This window comes from Perissodus microlepis, chromosome 7 (genome assembly GCF_051167445.1).
Source record: "Perissodus microlepis isolate ML-2025 ecotype Zambia chromosome 7, ASM5116744v1, whole genome shotgun sequence".
Lineage (NCBI taxonomy): Eukaryota > Metazoa > Chordata > Actinopteri > Cichliformes > Cichlidae > Perissodus > Perissodus microlepis.
Window position 1 is genome coordinate 55,730,459 of NC_140467.1, and position 23,066 is coordinate 55,753,524.

The 23,066-nt window shown below is 42.4% G+C and overlaps 1 protein-coding gene across 1 annotated transcript in view; it reads right to left on the bottom strand.

Annotated features, from left to right (window-relative positions):
* Nucleotides 1-22,646, bottom strand: part of grk3 (G protein-coupled receptor kinase 3) — a 69,386-nt gene extending 46,740 nt beyond the window's left edge. The window contains exons 1-2 of the mRNA XM_084936115.1: nt 20,568-22,646; nt 6,229-6,305 (exon numbers count right to left, since the gene is read on the bottom strand). Coding sequence (XP_084792241.1) covers nt 6,229-6,305; nt 20,568-20,680 — 190 coding nt within the window. The 5' untranslated portion in view covers nt 20,681-22,646. The remainder of the gene's footprint in view (nt 1-6,228; nt 6,306-20,567) is intronic.
* Between the last annotated feature and the right edge of the window lie 420 nt (nt 22,647-23,066).

Below are 23,066 nucleotides of genomic sequence, written 5' to 3' on the forward strand. Positions count from 1 at the left end.
TTGAGCCCAAGGACGAGGGCTGTTGAGGGTGCTAAAATCCAACCGAATACTGCAATGTTACAATTGCTGATTAAAAATCCACTTCCTTTTCTGATGCCAAAAGCGTGGGAGGCAGCAGGACTGACATGTGACAAAACCCAAAATGAATCCAAAAAATACCTGGCACCCATGTGAGCTGAATCCCTGAACACACCTCAAACGAAAGTGAAATACACCAAACTGGTTGTGCCTGATAGATCTGTGTCAGGACATCACAACAAATTTAAAGCCATTTCTCACTCTGGACGTGGAACAAGGCATCATTTTCCTAAGAATCAAGTGAGAGGACAAACTGGACTTTTGCCATAGAAGAACATTTCTGCTGTGCTCACACAGTTTAGTGTGATCTAAAATCACGGCTGCAGAGATTTATCTGAGGCAGGCTGATAACTAAAGTATGTGCAAGTCTCTGTGGGAAGACCTTACTTTGACGGTATGCAAATGAAAAGTCCGTAAAGTGAAATCTGTGTTAAAACTAAGGACTCGTGCAGGTTACAGTCACTGTTTTTACAAGTGCATTCCTCAGAGAAGCAGTTAACACACGTTAAAAGGGAGGATTTTATCTGCTCCACTTTTTAGATAGTAACGCAGCAGCTCTGGGTTTTCTGGATATTATACGAGTTGCTGAAACTGCTACGCTGACACCTCCGTAGCCACGTGATGCTCAGTTGGAGTCTGTGGACAGCTATCTTGTTACTGAAACATGCAAAATTACACATTTGAATGGCAAATGTGTACAGCACACAGCTGACATCAAGCTTCACGCCTTGCAACTATTTCCCTAAGCTGGCCTGGCTAACGCAGTGCTGTTTGAGAGGCAGTACTTCCACATGCGAGAGGACCGAGCGAGCTAAGCAGAAAGGAGAAATGAAGGACCAAAAAGATTCTTCTGCAACATCCTGTGAGAATGATTTGACGCACGTAGATAAAATTAAAACTTGACTCTGTTGTGTTTTCCCATCACTGATAATGACCAAAGGCACTAAAATATAAACTGAGATTTCAACGCCACCACAGATGACACCGGAAGGTAAATGGCCTGGTAAATGGCCTGGTAAATGGCCTGTATTTATATAGCGCTTTACTAGTCCCTAAGGACCCCAAAACGCTTTACACATCCAGTCATCCACCCATTCACGCACACATTCACAGGTGAAGCTGCTGCAGGTATCTGCAGCAGCTTCACTCCGATGAGACTTTGCTGTGTTTTTATAATCCTGGTTCCAGTGATTGTAATGATACAGTGCAGGCCAGGCCGGTCACGTCAGGTAAAGCAGGCTGCATACGCCTGCAAGTGTTTCATCATAACAGTCCTCTCAAGAACTCAAGAGTTTCTGTTCACTGACACATACGCGCTCACTCTTTTCACTAATGCCTAGTGTGTTTTCTCACGCGTTTAGATTTTTTGACATTACCACTGGCCCAGCCACCCCCCCCCCCCCCCGTGCAAACATTTCACTCACATTTGCAACTACAAATAGATGTGCGAGGACTATAAAACTTATTTAACAGCACATCCGTGAATATCAAGTACTCAGTATTGTAGCTTATGATGGCGTCAGAACACCTTTTCTGACAAACATGCCAGGATCTGAAGCGCCAGCATTATGACCAAGACAATGAAAACAGTGGAGAGGAAAAAATGATTTTTCACAGTCGACAGCAGCACTTACTGTGATCACAATCACAATAAGTGCTGACAGTAAGAAGTCCATGAGAGTCCTTAATTAAATCACCTGTTCAGCAAGCTTAGACGTGTAACTGTGGTCACTGCGTCTAACATACTAAAATACAATGAATTATACTCATCAAATAGGAAATTAGGCTTGTGATATTATATGATTTTATCTGACTGAAAAATTTTAAAGGGATTTTTATGTTAGTGTGAATTTTCATAGTTAGTTCAACTAAACAACCTCATTAGACCTATTTGGTAAACTGTGTGTTTTTGGCATTCATGCCAGTTCTGCCCACAGGTGCTGATGTTTAAAGCAAGCTCCAAAAAGCACCCATCACAAAGATCTTCAGGCAGGTTGTTTGTTGTAGGTATAATAGTGAAATGCCATGTTTGCTTAATATGAGCACATGGATTTTATTTCTATAAACTAGATGTCTAACAGCGCACATTAGGGATGCCACTTGAGTCCAGAGTGAGGATAAAGCAGGGTTTGTTTTACCACGTAATTGACATGTTGCTAGCCTCAGTGCATGCCGTGTGTCAGCCAGACAGTGCATGCTCTTTGCTTATCGTGTCTGGTTTCAAAACACTAACCACATCCCTACACTCATCTTGAGCCTTAAAAACAGGACTCCACTAAGCACTGGGTCACAGTGGTCGTGGTGGCTGCATCCACCAAGTGTGTAGACATGTTTCCCACTGTTTTTCCAGCAGTGTCCAACTTACTGAAGACAATTAACACACTGGCCAAAATAAGGATTATTAAATTACTGCAAGAGTGTTAAGTTTCACAAAGGTACCAATAAAGCATGTGCACACCCACACAATGTGCAAGAGCCTGAGTGATAGTATGAGGTGGCAAAGAGAAAATAAGAGAGACTGCGATAAGGACAGCAACAAATCTGACAGAGAAGAGACCTGAAGACAAGGAGAAGGAGGCAGAGAAAATTAACGCAGTCTATTCCCAAAGAGGGCACAGATCAGAGAAAAGTAAGTAAAGCTACTAGAAGCCTGGAGGGCAGCTGTGGTCCCCTGGTACGCCACAAATACTGGCACACAGCCCGTGTGCTCAGAATGGAAACACTCGGAGGAGCCAGCACAGCGACGCTGCTACCAACTGGAGGGCAGGAGGAAACAGGAAATGTGACACTCTACCTTGAGTCACTGCTCTAAACACAAACAAAGCCGCCTTACAATGAATAACTCCATACAGAGAAGTGACAGTAAGCATCTGCACAACTAGCACAGAAAAAGAGTAGTGCCACACTGAGACTGAACACAATCCTGATTTAGACCCAAGTGCGAGAAGCCTTTGTATTACAAATTGCTTCTGTGGCAAAGGAGAACTGAAAAATGTAAGAATTACTGCATCAGGAATATTATTAGGTGGTTTATTTTGAACAACACTGGGGCAAAAAGTGGTCAACAGTTATAAGATCGTATTTATTATCCCATCACTTTTGAGTGTCAGGATGTGAGGAAAAAAAGGAAGCCTAAAACACAGAGTGAAGAAAAGGGATTTTACTGATTGATGCTACATAACATGGCTGAACACAAAAACATTCTGCATTAACCATCCAGTTATATCAAATCATTTATCCCATTAATGTTAATAAGCGACAGCTTAATCTGCTACAGGCGATGATTTCTGTTTAAGAGTGTCTGACACAGATGAGCAGCCTTCTGCCAGATAAAATGCTTCCAGCTCTCTCAGAGTGTAGTTAAGCAAAGAGGGGCTTTGAGCTATGTGCTAACAAGTAGAGGATAATATTTACCAGCAAATTCATTTTTCATGACAGCATTTGCTTTGAGCTTTAAAAGCGAGGAAATGTTTGTATTAGAGATGGACCGATCCGATATTACGTATCGGTCCGATACTGACCTAAATTACTGGATCGGATATCAGAGAATAAAAAATGTAATCCGATCCATTAAATATCAAAAAAGCACCTCACAAAACTTGCGACACGGCGTAACTCGGCTCATAACCGTAGCACGTCGGAGCAGTGTGCTCAGGTGATAGAGCGGCTGTGTGTATTTGTAGCCTCAAACCAGCATTTCATCTGCGATGAAGTGATCCCAGAGACAAGTAAAGCAAGTGTGTAAGTTCATCTCTGAATGTTTGTAAAGCATTCCCACCGATATATGGAGCGACTGCCTCTTCTTGCTGCTAATTCAATCGTGAAACTGATTAATGATCAGCTGATCGGCTTTTCTGTCGAGTCCGTCTCTCTTGTCTGTTTTTGGCCCACTTCGCGCCAGAAAGAGGAAACCAGCGGCTGAACAACAGCAGCGCGTTTAACCTTGATTAAGCTGTTGTTAGAATTTATTTACTTTCTACACCAGGATCTTTTTCTACGTAGCTGACGGCTGGTAACTGTGCAGGGGCGGATCTAGCAAAGTTTAGCCAGGGGGGCCGATAGGGCATTAACAGGGAAAAGGGGGCACAAAGACATACTTTTCTTTCTTATTCTCATTTAAAATATCTAGCTTTTAATAAATAATTATCTGAATCTTACACCCAAAGTTTTAATCTTATGTAAAATGTATAGAATTCCATTACTGTATATAGTAACTGTTAAGTCTAATATACCCTAGTAAGCTAGTACTTTTTCCTTTGGGAAGGTACCATCTGTGCAGTCAGCAATTCTGTTGAAGAAAGATGTTGAATCTATTTAATTATTCTTGAAAAAATTTATTTCTGTGCATTTTTTTCACACTGCATCAAATTAAAGTTGATTACGTCGATTAAGCATCATGAGGTGGAGGGTGGGGGGTGGTTCCTTTTTTTTTGCTGGGAGTTTGCAACCCTATTAGTTAGGTTGCTTAATATTTCTGCTAAGTACTCTTTAAAATACCAGAATAGGGAGGATGGAGTAGGTTTAAGTTCATTAGATTGATCAGTATTGCTGAACTATGAAATATTTTGGGTGCAGTATATTTTTTACATACAGGTATAACAGAATAGCTTTAGTGTTGTTGTTTATTTAAACTTGAGTATGAACTTATACAAAATGCAGCAATATATTAAAAAAAACAGTTTCATTGATTAAAAAAACACTATATCGGATTCATATCGGTATCGGCAGATATCCACATTTATGATATCGGTCATACAAAAGTGGTACCGTGCCATCTCTAGTTTGTATGCAAATATGCAATAGAAGGGGGAAAAGCACTGACAGTGGTGCCTGCATTTCTTTTGGTCTGAAGTTGTGTTAGGTGGGGTTTTTCTGTTGTTCTTTATTTTTCTTAACATATTTGAAAAACAATGCTGTCAACACGCGCTGAGTGAAGTATTGTATGTGACAGTCATGCCTATGTTGAAGCTGCCTTTCCTGCCAAAAAATATCAATTTTTGTCCTTAACAGCTCAGTGTTATTTGTTCCTTTATGGAGAAAGTCTCCTTAGATCATGTAAACAGTGCACAGGAACCCTTCACTGGCTTTTGGAGCAGTGACTTTAGATAGAATCTCGCTTGACCTGTAGTTTTCACCTGGAAAAGGGGCATTACAATGCAAACAGTCTGACAGACAGCACTCAGACAGATTTGGCTTGGTAGATAAACTGAGACAGTTGAGGCAACACCAACTAGCTTTGCTGTGAACACAAGGAGTGGTTACTGTAGTTCTGCAGTAACCAAAAGCCTTTCCTTTCAGTAAGACAAATAGTGAAGCCTGTTACACATATACTCACAGAGTTAAATCCAGTATCTCTTACTTCACTCAAATTAAATGCTGACAATAACAGTGGAGTGATTTATTCATTTTCGTTTATAATTAACGGCAAACACAACTAACCGTTCTATTTTACTGGGACATTACAAGTGGTGGAGTGACAAACCAATCAAACAGTGTTGGACCACGGTAGCAAAGCTTTAGAAAAACTGAAAAACACCTTCAATAGGAAAAACGGCAGTGTGTATCTGTTAGTAAATCTGTGGGTGGAAGCTAAATGAAACCTCAAAGCAGAAAGTGTAAAGTGTAAAGCGTGCCTAAGTAACTGGTCACAGGGCCCATATGGGGTAAATGCTAATGCTTAAACACACTGTACCATAAGTAGAGTGTTAGCTACCATTAACAGCCTGTTCACACATCATGTCCCAACAAGTTCAATGAAACCAAAAGCAAAACCAACTCCATTAGAAGCTTCAGCCACTGGAGACCAATGGCGTTTATGTTCTCAGTTTGACTTCAAAAATGAATAAATGAATCATCATTACAACAAAAAAAATAAAAAATAAATAAAACATTCCAACAATGCATCCTAAATGCATACACATCACAATATGTTCTGCTATACATTCATCCACTTCTCCAATAGTTTCTTTGTTGGTTTTCTGCACTGAGGGAGATTTTTGGAGTAATAATACTGTAATGTGAGATGTGAAAAAGCAGAACTTCCTGCTACAGGAGCCATCGCTTCCTCTCTAGAGAAATGCTGCTGAATCCTAGTAACCTACGGTATGCATTTCTTTTACGCTTTAGCAGAATGAAAAGGTTGAGACTTACCAATTTTCTGATTGAAAATTTTGTCAAATGTCAGTTCATCTCTCTCCTCCAGGTACTTCTGCATCACACTGCGAATGCTGTGAACACAAGGTGGTGGGGAGAGGAAGAAGCAGATTAATATGCAGCACAGTTAGCAGCTCACTAAGCTACATGCAACAGCAGCTCAGCGACAGCAGTCCCAGCCTCCCGTCAGAGATCAGTCCCAGGTTTGGAACTCTCCCTGCTACCCGTCCCCACACAGCAGGAAAGGGACAAGGACACAAGGGAGGCTACAGCAGAACCTGGAGAGATACACGCTACCCTGGGAGCAGGTGTTAATGAAAATGAGAGCAGGGAGAATGAATCAATTAGCGCCCCCTCCATAGGCCCATTAACACTTCACCAGCTCACTTCATACACAACAACAGCAGAGGAAGGCTTCACCTACAAACACCTCTGCATGCACACACTGAGCATGTGCGAGGTGAACCCTTAACTGCAGTAGCCAAGATGATGATACAATAGCAGCGACCTTATCAGACTTGTGCATCATTTCTCAATGCATTACAGTGCATAACTCATAAATGGGACACACCACAATAGTTAGCTTTTCAACAAAACAATGTATCAGTGTAAAATACTGAGCACTCTCCTATTGAAATGGTATTTTCAGTCTATTTCTAAGCATGTGAATGATTCATATTCAAGAGTTAACTAAAACACATTAGAATATGTAAAAAAAAACGCAGGCTTTAAATTTTTTCATGTGTAAAAAGGAAACGATGCACTAAAACGATAAGTCGATTAACATTTGTCGTTTCTGTCTACAAATGAAAACAACAAATTAAACTTCCAGTGCACACACCCAGCATCAACCAAAGCACTGTCCACTGGCTACAAAGGCACTTCCATCAAACATTTGCATGAATTACAGCATACATACCATAAGACAGCCACACACACACCCAAGCTACGACTACAACTAAACGACTTCATGCCCAACTGAAAAAAGGGGTGCTATGCAAGCTACAATTCAATTTTCAATTCAATTCAATTATATTTATATAGCACCAAATCACAACAACAGTCGCTTCAAGGCGCTTTATATTGTAAGGTAGACCTTACAATAATACATTCAGAGAAAAAAGCCCAACAATCATATGACCCCCTATGAGCAGCACTTTGGCGACAGTGGGAAGTAAAAAACCCCTTTTAACGGGAAGAAACGTCCAGCAGAACCAGGCTCAGGGAGGGGCGGGGCCATCTGCTGCGACCATTTGGGGTGAGAGAAAGAAAACAGGATGAAGGACATGCTGTGGAATAGAGCGAGAGATTAATAACAAGTGTGATTCAGCAGAGGTCTATTAACGCATGTTGAGTGAAAAAGGTGACTGAAAAGGAAATACTCACTGCATACAGACTTCCCAGGTCTTATTCCCACACAACTTTATCTAGTTATGTTGTAGAGCAACTTAAAAAGGCAAAAACTACAGCAGGCTGAACCCTGAATAAACCAGCACAGTAGCAGTTTCTCCCCATGGAGGATTACTCTGAAAATACAAAAACAGAACCTATCTGGACCAGAGAGTGGAAACACTAACAGGCCACAGCAAGTCAGACACCAACAACAAGACCAAGGTATACACAAATTTTGTTCAACGTTACATCACACCCAATATGGTGGACAACTCTCAGGCAACGTGAGCATGACATTACGTGAGAAACATGCTGTAACGGCCAGAGCTGAGATGGTAAAATTAGCCAGCAGCCCAGTGCTCTGCATCCTGGGCTTGTTTGGGCTGATTTTCATGGGAAAGTGGGAATGAACATCAACTGCAGCCACAGCAACAGGAACAAGAACCTAGGAAGTAGACACTTCCTCTTTTAGAGGTTTGTGTGCCCCACTGAATCATTAGCAGCTGACTCTGGATTATTCGCGCTTAACTGCACCACATAAAAGCAGCTGGTAATATTTACTGTACAAGTCATGCCTTATTGGACAGTAAACACATGTGTGTGTGGGGTGGAGGGGGGGGCGCGAGAGACTGCTACACTGTATCTAGTTAGTGAGGTTAGCATTGAGTTTGCTAATGAAACATAGTGTATTAAAATCAAATGAAGAGCATGTTGGAAGAAACCAAGCACATAATCTGCATTTGACTGCTCAAGATTTGAAAGATCACCAACTGCAGTGCCACATACAACACTGAGCAAACACACGTTTGTGGCGGAAAGATAAACCCTCAGAAGCACAGTCTCACAACACTGTCAGGATGGTGTCACAGATGCATAGACATCGATGTGAACAGCTTCCATTGTTTTATACCAGTGCAGCCCCCAATAACAGCAGCAGCATTAGCTCACAGGAGCAGATGACCGGAGCAGATCAGAAAACAAAGAGCCTCCCAGTGTAGAAATGCAGTGTGACTGACAGTGACTGTGGGCAAAAAGACAGAAATAAAGCAGTATTATTTACAGGCATCCCCATGACACTGACAATCTGTGAGTGGCATGGTGTCAGAAGGGTATGAATGTAGCGTTAACGCTTGTAGGCACTACCTTCACTTATTGTGCGTCTTTATCCGCTTTGTCCACAGTCTCAACAGTCCCCACACATTTCTGAGGAGGACCGTGGCTGCAAGAGGCGGTGTTCAAAAGTCTAGCATTGCACTGGGCAGGTATCGAAATAATAATACATCCTATTTCTCCATCTTTAAGCATGATAACCAGCCGGTGGGACCAGTACATCCAGGTACTGAGGATCAACCAATGAGCCACAAAGCAGAGATACTAAAAACCCGGGACACTTTTAGGTTTTTAGATGACCTATAACAATGATGGATGTAGCTGACAGAAGACGACTGATATCAGCTTAAACACACATCTCCTCCAGTCTTGTGTCAGTGTGTCGCCACGACCTCACCTCACACAACTTATTTTGGAATTAGAGGCGAGATAAACAAGTGTGTCTACATTACACTCCAATTTCTTTTTTTCAAGTCAGTACAGCAGACAGAAATATCACCTCCTGATTTCTCACTGATGATGATTGATCGATCACCCGTACGCATCGAGATACATCCGTGTTGCAAGTGTCGGGCGTGTTTACAGGTTGAATATGCCCCTGCTGTGAGGAAGCTTTCATTTCTTATGAATCTCAGAACTTAAGACCTCAAAGAGGAAATTAGACAAACATCACCTTAACTGGCAAGCTGTCACCACTCACCCTGATCATCATCAATCTCAGCACCCACTAGCACAACCATTACAACACAATTCAACAAAATCTTCTGCTGCCTCCTCTGCGACCTTTATCAAAGCCACTCAACGGTGATTTCTGCAGCGACAAAGTAGCGCCCTGGAGGCAGAGACCCTCCCAATGTTAGGTGACCTGATTCTTTACCTCGCTACACCCCCTGACTGCATTTCACTGCAGAAAAAACAGGTTTGGTACACACTTGCTATTACATTGAAGCTCAGCCTGTACTAAGCAGAAGTGATGCTAGTCGCAGTAACAAGCTGCAGGTGGGTAAAGGGGTTACAAAACCAACATGTGTGAGGTCTGACTTTCAGCTCTGCATTAAAAGGTCTCACACAGGAAAGGATTCTGAAATAGGTTAACTCGGATCATGTCTCTGCATTTGCTTTGGCCTGGTTTGGCGGTGGGTCAGTGCCAGTGTAAGAGGCACAAACGGCTGGCTTTCATTAGCTGTTAATCTGCACTCTGACGCTATAACAACACTGTGCTGGTGACCATTCCAGGCTCCAGGAAGTATGCACATGTGTAAATATTTAACATATTAACAGCTTGTCACTAGCATTTCTGTAGCCGGCTGTGTGGGCATGTAATTGAACTGTGCTGATAACATACTGCACAGTGCCAAGGTTCTGACCCAACTCAAACCTGCTTCAGACATTTTCAGCCCATGTCTGTAGTTCTCACGCTGTGGGAGAGCAACAACTAACATTTTATTTGCTCTGTCAATATTTCTCAAGAAAGCTTAGTTTATACCTGACAATACAAACAGGACCTGAGTAGGTGGAAGGAACACTTGTTTCAGCTCATTTGAGCCTGCAGACATGTAATTACTGTCTTTAACAGGAAAACTCACTTTGCCAAAACTTGTTTTTCTGGCTGCTGCTCAGCCTCAAGTGGATTCAGAGGGGGCAAAGACAGCCACTTATAAGAAAACCTGAGCAATTTTCAGATCTGCAATCATTCTCGATTAATTCACTCTGGAAAAAGTGGTTTTACTTTATAACTGGATAGAAATAGTCCATTAAATGCTGTATTAAATAGCAATATCTCAGTGCTGTCTGAAAAGCAAAAATATTAACAATGGCACTTTCAGGATTAAGAGCTTATGGGATTCTTGCACAATTTACTGTTTGGCTCAACAACAGATTTTAATGACATCTCAATGCAGAGTACAAACTGCAAAATTAAAAAACTGATCTGCAACAACTGGTTAGCACAGTTGAAATGATGCATCTATCAGTGAAAAAAAAATCACTGGCTGCAGGAGCCTGGCAGAGGGGTCGTAAGTCATCATGACTAGAGCAGGGCGATATGACCAAAAATATTTATCACGATATATATTTGAAAATTTGCCATAACTGACGATATAATTGACACTAGACAAAATACTTTACAACTCCACAACTTTATTAGTGCAAACCCCCCCTCCCCCCCCAAAAAAAACACCAATATATTTTCACTTAAACAAGCAGCTGTTTTTTTATGTGCATTAAAGTTATATAGAAATTTAACAGTGCAAATGCAAATTCCTTGCTGACAGTTTAACCAAAAGGTATTTCCAGTGGAAATTGGCCGACATATCCTCAGCATAACCATGTATAATATCCACAAAACTTAAAAAGAGGTTATACACACACAATATGGTAATATTATGTTGAAGCACACACAGTACGTATCACTCCGCGAGGCTCCTGCCTACGATAGCCGTAATGCTCCGACAATCCATCAAGCAGTGCGGGTGCGTAGCTTAGCAAAGTCGTGCTAAAACATCTGACAGATTTTCGAGCGCCGTGTACATAAAATCATTTCGAGGTCAGTAAACACAACCAGAATTCATACATAAGGCACACAGGATTATAAGGGGCACTGTCGATTTTCAGAAAAATCAAAGGATTGATTTTAAGTGTGCCGTATTTTCCAAAAAACACGGTAATAACGACGGCCCGCTAGCATGCTCTACCAAAAATAGTGCTTTGTTGTGTATCTGACGGACGAAAGCTAAACCAGTTCCACACTGAAGTTGCAGCATTTTTACAAACCAATTCTGGTTCATCCGTTTCATTCAACGATCCGCTTTCGCCCTTCTCATTCTCCGTCGCCGCCATGCTTTTTCCAACATGTGCATATGAAAACAAAGGCACTGCGCATGTGCGTTTTACCCGTATTCTATCGCGATATTTCATTTTCTTATCGTTGCCCAACATTATACCGGTATTACCGTGAACAGTATGAAATGGCCCAGCCCTAATCATGACTCAAGCGTGACAAAGACATCAAAGACATGCTCCCTATTTTTGAAACAGCAGCAGGTGGAGAACTGGTCCATGTGGCAAAGCATGCTCAACTGGGCTGCAGAGAACAACACAGACTACTGACCATAGAGGCAGTCTCACCAGAGACCAACAATGACACACAGGATGGATTTTATTCATATGAAAACTGTTAAAGATTCCACTTATAGGTCTGATTCCTTATTGACTCAGCAGGAATCCTCCAAATGTCAGCATTAGTGCAGATGTTTTGGGGTTTGGGTTGAGTCCACAAACAGTATGTATGCAACTCGTCTAAGTCTGACCTGCCTGCATGACACTAACATTAGGCTAACCAAATATTTCTTCTCAGTAACAACCACAATGCTCAGCTGGGTAACAGTGGGGCTCATGCAGTGTTATCAAATATGAGCTTTTCATTTAGACTCATACTGTGTTAGCAAGGATGCTTCGGCATATTGACGTCTTTTTATACTGAAAAGGAAAACAGTGACATGTACTAACACTGCTGTCCACTGTAAAACTGAGCCCGTCTTTGCTCCGCTCCCTGCTGCATGTTCCTAGCAGCACAGACCATGGGAAAAACAACATAAATAAGACCAGAGGAACGGGATTCTGAATGACATGCTGGTCTATCATTTGACTATACAACAATGACCAGCATGCACCACTGCAAAAATATAAAAATGTTAAATAAGTGTGTTTTTCCCTTCATATTTAATATTTCACGTCTGCACACAGGAACAGACACCACCCTGAACTCTGTGTCTCATAGAGAGAAGGCAGTTGTTTTTTGTACTTTAGCTGGAGACAGGAATTGGAAGATGTGATTGGCTGAGGGCCGTTACTGGTGAGGCCAGCTCTGGCTAAGACTCAGTCAGCATTAACTTGATCTCTGTAACATAACAGCAGGTCATCCTGTCGCCATCCCCCACACTTTTCTTCTCAGCTGCCGCCAGTGTTGCCGTCAAAGTCTCGCCTCACTGCCAGAGGACTCAGCGTGGCCCGCTGAGAATGTGGCAGCACCATGCTATCTCCAAAGTGCCACATTTAAGTGCAACCTTCCGGCCTCTGCAAGTATGCTGCAGGAAGCTTCACACATGCACGACTGTTACAGCCGTGCATGCATTACTGGTTGCCCATTCCCACGCACGCACGCATGCACTTTTAATCAAGTTCTGCTTTTTTTTTAAACAGAAAAGCCTGTCTCTTTTACTTGCCCTTCACATTTGTCATGATTCATTCCATTCAACCATTCCACATTCCTCTGAAAACATTCAACATACGCACAATCACACTCCAACACATAGACAATACCTGGGCTTCTGTGTATAAAACATTTTGACTCCCGCAGAAAGGAACATCCCCAGCACTGTAGTAAAACTGAGGAGAATATTAGTTGGGTTGTTCGTGAACAAGACGCTCTCACGACTCGTTGAGTAACGCCACTGACGTCTGATGACGTCACATTTTAGTACCCGTTCGGACCGCTTGGAACCCCGGTCGAGCAGGTACTATTTTAATACCTAGTACCAGGTACTATGACCTAATGGAAAAGCCTAAAAACCGTGGCGAACCATGGCGATTCAATCCAAGATGGTACTAATGGAAATGGGGCTTCTGAGTCACTGAAGCAGACCCCTTCACGGTGTGTGCTGTTGGTGCCTGTTTGAGTGTTTCTAAGGGCTCATCTGAGATAAGTCATGCTTGCTGTTTGGTGCAGACCATCCAACAAGTTGTGCTACAGTATTGCCAGGTCACATTTCTCCATTTTATTAGTTTTGCACTTGCATTAATTAGAAGATGTGTGTCTATAAATCTCCTACTCAGTTTCTGCATGCAGCTGCGAACATGATCCTAATGAGCTCACTTCTGGCTCCAAAGAACCATAATGGCTGCAGCTGAAAGAAGCTTCAGAAAGTGTGTGATGCCACAAACACTCTGTCCAGCTCTTATGCTCTCTATAGTGCACGCGTACACACAAACAAGTACTGGCTGTATGTAATGGTGCGGACAGGAAATTAAAAACTAGGAACTAAACAAAAGATAAATGTATAAATGAAGGAACAAACTAGTTTTAAAAGGCATATTAAATTAGCAATCTACATTTGATCACTATCCTCTAGCTTGTTGTTCAGTGGCACAACCCAAGCCTGCAGTCACAGACTCTACCAGGTATGTGGTAGATAGGAGGAAGGGCTGGAAACACTATGACCTACAGGCACATCCAACGGTCTCACCACTTTTCGAGGAAATGCAGTAATCGAGGATGCACATGAAGCATGTGGGTGAGACACAGATACAGCCCTGTTAGTCAAGTCCAAGTTTATATCACTGAATTTTGTCAAGATAGCATTCTGTGTCAGGCTACATAATAGTCTGATCCTTTATTATTTCCAACTCCCATTAACTTTGTCAAATGGGAGATATAAATGAGTGTGTTCAAGCTGACTTCATGAGCACTTCAGGAAATAAGCAGTGCCTCTGCAGGTCCACTTAAATACAAACCAGAGCTCTTCATCGCAAACTTGTTTGTGTTTACAGTTATAATTCATGCAGTTGTATTGGACAGCTTATTCTCTTAATGTCCTCACTGACATGTTGGAGGCACATTTTCAGCCTGGCTTCACTGACTGGTTTACTCATCAGCTGTGTTACACTGCTTTCACAGGTCCATTAGCTGAACCTTTTATCTCTGCGGCTCCTTTATGGTAATGTGTAATGTAATAAATAATAAAGATCATATCTAGCACAGAATCATTTGATAAACCACTCTCACAAAAACATTACACTAATGATCGATTGTGTGGTTTGTTTCCTCATACAGAAACGCCTCCGCTTGTTACAGGATTCAACCTGATGTGGTCTTTACATGGAGCGGAGCTGCCAATCCTTGGATTAACTTGCAGCCTCCATGTTTCCCTGAAGACTAAATGTCTAATGAGTGAACTCAATTAGCCCGGCATACAGTTTCACTGGTAAGTCTACACTGAGTGCTAAAGCTTTGCTCTGTTTGTGGAGACGAGCACAAAGGTCATCCACTCTAACAGAGTGCTCCTGTGCAACCGCAGAGCAGCTCAGTTCTGATCAATAACATACCAGCACCTGGGTTTGCCATTTCATTTTTCTAAGAACCTCTACAGCTCTTCCTAATACAGATTTACAGATTTGAAAAAGAAAAAAAAAAAAAAAAAAAAACAGCTAATGGTCATCCAATCAAGTAAGGGTCTGCAATTTAGAAACAGCACCACGGCTCTCCAGCTGCTGGAAAATCAGCATGTTTATGGAACCCATTGTTCAAGTGATTTTAATCCCAGAAAAAATGGTTGCTGACGATTTGATTTTATTATGTGTATACACCGCACCACACTGTTTTAATAATATACTCAGCTCGGTGCTTGGTCTCGCACACACAAATATGAATTTGGAACTCATCAGCGCATGTCAGATGTTGCGTCATCTGTCATCAGTGGGGTGGATGCTGGGGGCTGTCAGTTTAAAGATTCCTTTTCACTCCCAGGTGAGATTGAAGATATAGGCTTAATTATGGCTAAATATTATTTTTCTGCCACAAGGTGATCAGGACAACTGCAGACTAATTTACAACAATAAATACATTTGAAAATAATAATATAGGTACATCCCAATACAGGTCTATATATATGATCATTTCATAGTCCCTGTGGATGCAATGTTATGTTCTCCATTTGCATTTCTTTAATGTGTCAACGTACGTCACCCATATGTAACTCAACATCACCAAAATTTATATGTGACAGCATTTTGTTCGACTCATGCCTAAATACAGAATGAAGAATCGTAATGAAGTAAAATCTCAGTAAAAATCTGACCACTCAAAACCTATGTGCTACAGAAAAACACAAATATGGAAAATTAATTCTTTGGTGAGTTCCAAATACATAGAAATTAAATCCAGAAAAAAAATGCAGAGCAAGAACCGTGAGCTGTTCCAGGCTAAGTGAGGGGAGAGGAGACGTCACACTTCGTTCACCTGTGAGACACAGGACTCGGTTGAGAAGCCACCAAACCAAGGACTGATGCTAAATGGCCACTGAGCCAGCCAAACAGAAAACACAGAGGTCCAAGGGAAGCTGCAACACAGCAGCTAATATTTATCTTAAAACAAGAATTGCCATGTGGTAGCAATCTTAGAGCCATGTGTGGCAGTTATTTGGGCATTTATTTAGAAATTCCATATGAATGAATGAATGAATGAATGAATGATGGGGGTGTCATTCATAACAAAGACTGTACTCCACAATTACCAGTCATGTCTGAGATTACAACTGCAATACTGTGCTGTAAATATGTTTGAAATACAGAAGGTTATACTTTTGTGCACGCCAATAATTACACACCATACAGAAACATGGAAAAGCTTCAGAATGAAAAATCAACACAAAAAGTAACTGTTTCAAGACAAACTCAAAAATCCAGTTAACTGACCAGACCTACACTACATGCTGCACACATGATCACTAAGTCCTGTGTTTGCTTTGTGTTTCCACTCCCAACAAACTGCAGCAGCTTTCACATTACCACACCAGGAGAACCAAACCAAACAGGCAAACGCACCAGTTGTTTGGACAATACCACAAAGGTTAATCACAAAAAACACTTTAACCAACGCACAAACCAATGTTTGAATGAATCACCGCAAATACACAGCTGGCTAAGACCTTTTCTGAGTCTGACTGCTGAGCGGCTCTTTTGAAAGAGGAAAGCTGCCATGTCTGCCATGAACTGACTCAGTGCTGTGTTTCTCTCTGATCCACCTACTGAGGACTGGGTCTTCTCTCCAGCTGATGTATGGATCTACAAGTATACCTGTGGCCTGGCTAGGTAAAGTCTTTGTATGGGAGACGCACTTACTGTTGTAGTGGTACATGTTAGTGTTCTTGTATCATCACTTACAGCTGCCACGCAGCAGTCCACAAACAATGAGCCAATCTGCTGCTATAAAATATAAGTGTGATATTATCTAAAAGCCCTAAACAGATTTAGTCCTCTGCAAGGTATTGTCTCAATTATTAAACAATGTTCAAAGCAAAGGCTGGAACACACATTAAAATAAAGCAAAAGCCTATGTTTTAAAATCTGTGACAGCCACAAAGAAGGCCCAAAAGTTTAGTAACTGACGCACGTGTATGTGCTACTGCAAGACTGCAGTTTGCTCTCTTTGGCTCTGTTGTGTATATTTGTTCATGTTTTCTGAAAGTGCTTCCGATTTAGCTCTCTGGACCAGAATACACTTACTATCAGCTTGAACTTTAAGCACCATGAGAGAACTGTTATTTTGATTTGGTGTTTTCTAAAATAAACTGCATCGAAATTGAACCGGAGACAAATTATTTCGCAACTGAACTATTTTGTTCTGGGGGAAAAATAAAATTGGACAAAATTTGCAACCAAATGATGCCGGTTCTGATCTTTGGGTTTACATTGTTTTTAATTCTCCTTCACTGCCAATGAAACAAAGAGCGTTTCACAGATACTGGTTTCCACAAACACCGTCTCTGAATCACCCTCTACTCAATCATGTACATTTAGAGAAGATAGAATGAGCATAAATAACACCCAGATAACTTTTTTTCATCTGCCCTTTTTAGCCACACCATCACGTACACAGAGTTAGTGCAGGGTTGGGTGCTTAAGGGCCATGAATCTCCAAGTCATAATTATTGTGTTATTCTGTGACTGAATGCTCAATGTAATGGATTAACGGTTAAGACGAGCTTCAGGTTCTGCGAGTTACTTTTAATACCACACTGGAATGAACTGAAAACAACAGCACATCAACTTCCTTACAACCTTTTACAACAGTGATGCTTCAGAAACAACATGAACCTCCTGATTCACTTGTTTAGGTTTGTTACAAATAATGAAAGTGCTTTAATTTGAGCCCATTTCAGAAGCACTGACAAGCTGACTGTTAGAGGAAATCACCGGCCACTGCTGCCAGACCTGTCAGAGGTGGGAACTCTCTGCAGAGCGTCAGAGCCTTTGTTTGTGCACTGAAGGTGTCTAAAGTCTGCCAAGAGGGCGGGGCCCTCCTGCTGTTATGGCATGTAAATACATCAATGAGTTACAGGGAGCAAGGACTGATTTTTGACCTAATTCACTCTACATGAACAACGATCAAGGCACACGCATTCAATTGGTTATCAGAGAATATGCTTTCATGTAATCATTTCAGCTGGAAAAAAATTAGCAGCACGTATTCAAGTGTCTTTCTGCTGGGCCGCCAGATTAACAAAGATAAAGTACCAGCAGAGCAACATTATTGGACACACAAATTCAAAATTATGCTTTTTTGAACTTCTACTGCTAACTCAAACTTTACACACCTCCATCACTGAATGAAGAAAAGAGTAGGATAATATTTCTCACCACACTATGAGGTGCAGATTTTCCTATAAATGACAGGACTGATATTTAGTTCTACAACTGTTTATTGATTTCTTACTACTGAAAGTCTTCTTTTCCCCTCAGCACATCAGCTAGTCACAGGCACCTGCACTATGAAATGACTTAAAGATACCCCGGGTATCTTTCTGTTATCTGGATCCACTTACCCCAACAATGGCAATCAGGATAACTCTTACATGAAGCTGGTTATGAACTCACTAAGGCACAAGCGTGTTCACATGACAGGCTTGACGCTGGCAGCGTCTGACCAATTACACAGATTATTGGAAGAGGATTAAAGAGGATTATTACTTAAAGCTGAGCAGCTAAATATATAAAATTTACAACAGTAAATATATTTGAAATTATTAACATAGGTATGTGCAAATACAGATCTACATATGATCATTTCATAGTCCCGTGGATGCAATGTTATGTTCTCCATTTGCGTTGTTTTAATGTGTCGCATTCAATGTACGCCACCCATATGTAACTCAACATCACCAAAATTTATATGTGACAGAAATCTGTTCAGCTCACCCAAAAAAAATACAGAATGAAGAATCTGAAAGTGTCAAACAAAGACAATTAGATAAAATGTTAACAACTGAAAATGTGTTTCAGGGCATTTTAAAGAGTAACATGAAAGTAATGTAATGAGTAGTGTAATGAATTACTTTCTCCTGGGAGTACTTAAGTAATATAGTGCATTATTTTTGAGAAAAGCGTTATTTTTAATACGTTTCTTTTTTAAATAATGACCCCAACACTGATTACGCCAACATGCAGTGGTGAAACGTGTTTTTGTTTCCACCTTTAATCGGACCAATTTCTTGCTCATTTCGTAAAGCCCTGTGCTTTGGTTGAGGTTGCTGTAGGAGCTTCTTCTCTTGGTATTACATCGTCACAGGACACTGACACAGCTCTTGCTGTCAGACATGGCCAGGCCTAACTCGTTATTGTGCACAAACACATGGTGTCGCTATAATATACATATATACACAGATGTAGGTAGGTAGGTAGGTAGGTAGGTAGATAGGTAGATAGGTAGATAGATAGATAGATAGATAGATAGAGAGAGAGAGACACAACTGTATATATACACCCGACTTCATATTAAGATTCTAGATTAAATGTTGCATTAAAAAAATAGACCTCAGAGTTATACTGTGTACTACGATAAGAAGATGTATTAATTTTACATTAGTTATAGCTTGTATTTAAAGCTCACTCTGAATATGTCAGCTAATTCTCACGTCAACAGATGGACAAAGTGATCTAAAGGAGGAAGAGTCATAGTGGAAGCACTGGGGTGTCAGATGTGACTGTGTCAGCAGGAAAGAAGAATTCTGAAAGGGACTACAGAAGTCAGGACCAGCTCTGAGTCAATCTGACATTTGCAGCTTTCATATGCAAAAATAACATGGAAATAAATACAAAACACCCCAGAATCCAACCTCAAAACCGTAAGGAAAAACCCGTTTGTGATTAAGAAATGTGGAGCACAAGGTAATAGCTGGAAGCACAATGAGCTCAGATCAGATCAGTGACAGTGGTACAAACTATCCAGCTAACATCTAATCCACACATAACTGCTGTTCACACAGTTAGCATTTGACTGAACTCAAATGGTGCTGTGAAATTTTCACAGACCTCATATGAAAAGCAACCATGTCAATAACCAAATTTCAACCACATCCCCTTCAATGAACTTGCACGCTACAACCTGGACTGAAGCGACACTTTCAAGCCTCTGCTGCAGGGACAAAAGGATGTACAATTATATACAAATGGTAAGAGGTGTTGGGGGTGTACTATTTCAATAAGACTCTAGCTTTAGTCTTGAGTAACACCCTCCTCGGTGAGCTGGACGCTTGCAAACAGCAAAGATGAGATCAACAGCTATATAGAGTGGTAATAAAGATGCATCAGAAGGATTTACAGCAGCACCGACAACACTCAGCAGCTTCAAAGAATGAATTACACTGGCTACAAGACACAGATTTAGGATCAGACCTTTAGTCAAGAAAGCCCGGGAGCAAAGAAAACATGTCTGACAAGCAATGGACACCAGAAACGATGGCAAACAAAATGTGCAGGTAGCTCCAACACTGTGGATCATTGGATTAACTTCTTGTTAACTTTAAGCTCTATGACAATGATGGTTGAAATGCAGATTTTACGAGGCCAGGGTTTGCTGCATGTTCTTAGAAACCTAAAGTGAGAAAAAGCTTTACAGTCATTTCAGTCCCCATCAAAGGTAAGGCACAGGTTTGAGAGGAAGCACGCCTCCATCGCCATATATGGTCGTGTAGCATGCACAGAAAATGTCATCCATTTCACAAAAACACACACATACACACACAAAAGCCCAGCATCAAAGCCCCTATGGATGTGCTTACCTAGGCTCAGGCAAAATGATTTTCTTGCTCGCCCGGGCCGCTGGAGTAGATTTGCTCTTCTCCATCGCCATCAAGTAACTGACATCGGCGAGCACCGCTTCAAGGTCCGCCATCTTTCGACCCTGGGACGACTAAATCGATTAAATAACCGGGCCGGGAAGGGTGGCTTCTGATTTAGGGGCTTAAAAACAACGTCCTCGGCCAGATGTGACCCACATCAAGGGCCAAGGCGCGCTGTGGGGGCCGGATGAATGGACGACGGCGCTGACCGTCTGCTGTGAAACGGCGGCGTTGTCTGCAGCTCCAAGTCTGTTCAAACTACCATCGTTGTCACGTAAAAGAGGAAACTTACGAGGGAAGACATAGGGTAGGGGTTAGTCGAAATATCTGCAGTAAGCAGGCCCGCTAGATCCACAGTCCTTGCGATTCCATGTAGCGCAAGGGGCGAGAGTAAGGACCTGTGATGTTTCTCACACAGGTAGGTGCGATGCACCACACACGGGCTCTGTCAGGCTCTACAGGTCTCCGGGGACTTGCCTGGTCCTCCTGTGTCCAAACGACTGGTCTGTCTCCAGTGCGGCATGTGCTTCAGGAAGAAGGGAATGAGGGAAGGAGGGGGCAGGGGGGTGTTCCTTAAAATGTAAACACTACTGTCGAAAAAATGTTCTAATCTTAGCGGACTGCCTGCTCCTCTCTGCAACACAAAATCAGCCACGCCGTGAGAAGACAGGCTTAACGATCAGTGCAGAGGGGCTGGTGAGACACTGCTGAACGGGTTAGATGTGGATCATCAAGGTGCCCGTTTGTAGTCTTGTGCTCCTGCAGCAAAACGCTAATCTGTCAGGCGCGACCTGGCGTAAATAAAAGCGTGCAAGCCGAGGTTAAAGATAAGCCAGGATTCATGATTTGCATTCCAGAGTATCCACACAGCGCTGCTGTTTGTGCCCCTGCTGCTGCTTTCCTGTGCAGCGTTAAGGCTCAAACCTTCCTTATCGTCTCGTCAATCACGCACAAAAAAAGTCACCGGAAAAGATGCGGTTAAACTGCTGACAGAGGTTTGTCGCCAAATTCTGTCCAGGTGTAAAGGAATTGAATCAAGCGATCACAAACCAAATCCAGCGGTACATAGCTAACTGGTTTCTAGCCGCTGCCACTATAGATATTTGGGTTCGTTCGCTAGTTAGCTACCACGCTAGCTAGCAAAATGAAACCTGCTAGCCACGAGGCTAACTAACCACCAGGATTCAGAGCGGCCAGTCAGACACTCTTATTTTAGGATATTCCGCTTCAACAGACATATAAAATCAATCCCGTTGCAAAGACAGTCACTTGCAGGCAGACAAACAGCAGCGATTTTCTCAGCAACGTTAAGCTAACGGCCGAGGCGAGGACACTGGAGACTCGTATTGGGGAAGTCTTGCAGCGTTTCCGCTAAACAGTCTTCGACAGTCCGGTGAAGTCAGAACGAGGATAGAGATGCAAAACAATAACCCATAGCTGCTTCTTCGGTTACCCCGAACGTTAGGGGGACCCTCCCTGTCTAAAGACCCAGCACAGAGTTACTGAGTGTGGGGGTGAGGGTGACGCTGATGATGGAGGAGGGGGAGGGAGCGCTGGCCAGTAGTCTGCTTGGTAAACGCTAACTTTTCTTCCTCTCTGTAAACGCTGGCTGCCCGACTGCGCGGCGAGGCAAACTGTCAAATTCTTTAGTCCGTGCAGTGTTAAGAAAAAAAACCCAGAAACAATATTTATAGTGGTGAGGTTAACAGTACGCTGGCGCGCGCCTCAGAGGTGTGAAACTGAACGTTCAGATCAGGTCTTCTTGCTCCGCAGCAGCCCCGCGCGCCTCCTGCCTACCAGGTTCTCGGCGTTCGCAGAGCCACTCGGCTGCTTAAACGCTCCAAGCCTCTGAACGAGTCTCCTTCCGCAGCCTCTGACTGAGTGCCAGTCGGTCAAGTCCGCTTGTTTCAATTAAGGTGTTCGTCGCCTCTAGTACGGCACATGTGTGGCTTAAAGCCTCCTTCTCTATATTTTTTTTTGGTGTTTTTTGCTAGCACAGTGGCTCTGTCTGCTTTGTAGTTCGACTTCCTCCCACTGCGGCGGGGAGAGGCTCGTAAAACACGGAGCGGCTCTCTCGGCTGTTGGAACGGAAGCGCGTTATTAGAGGTGCTTAGAGAGGAAGGTGTTGTTTCGCTCTGTTTATTTATGTATTACAAACAAACAAGGCGCAATCCGCGCCTATTCATGCACGTGCAGCTAACTTAATCAGGACGCCGTGTCCGCGGTGATTAACGATGCTCACTGAGAACAGCTTGGATTGGCCTGTAGAAAAGAGAGCTCTTTGGTCGGGCCTGCTCTGTTTCCGCTGCACTACATTACCCCGCTGCCCCCCACGCTGCTGCTGTTCGCACTGAATTGGAATAGTCACGAACAGTAGCTCCCGACAGTTCATATTACAGCAGTGTATTTTGCGTCAACGTACCCGCCGAGGGATGCGTG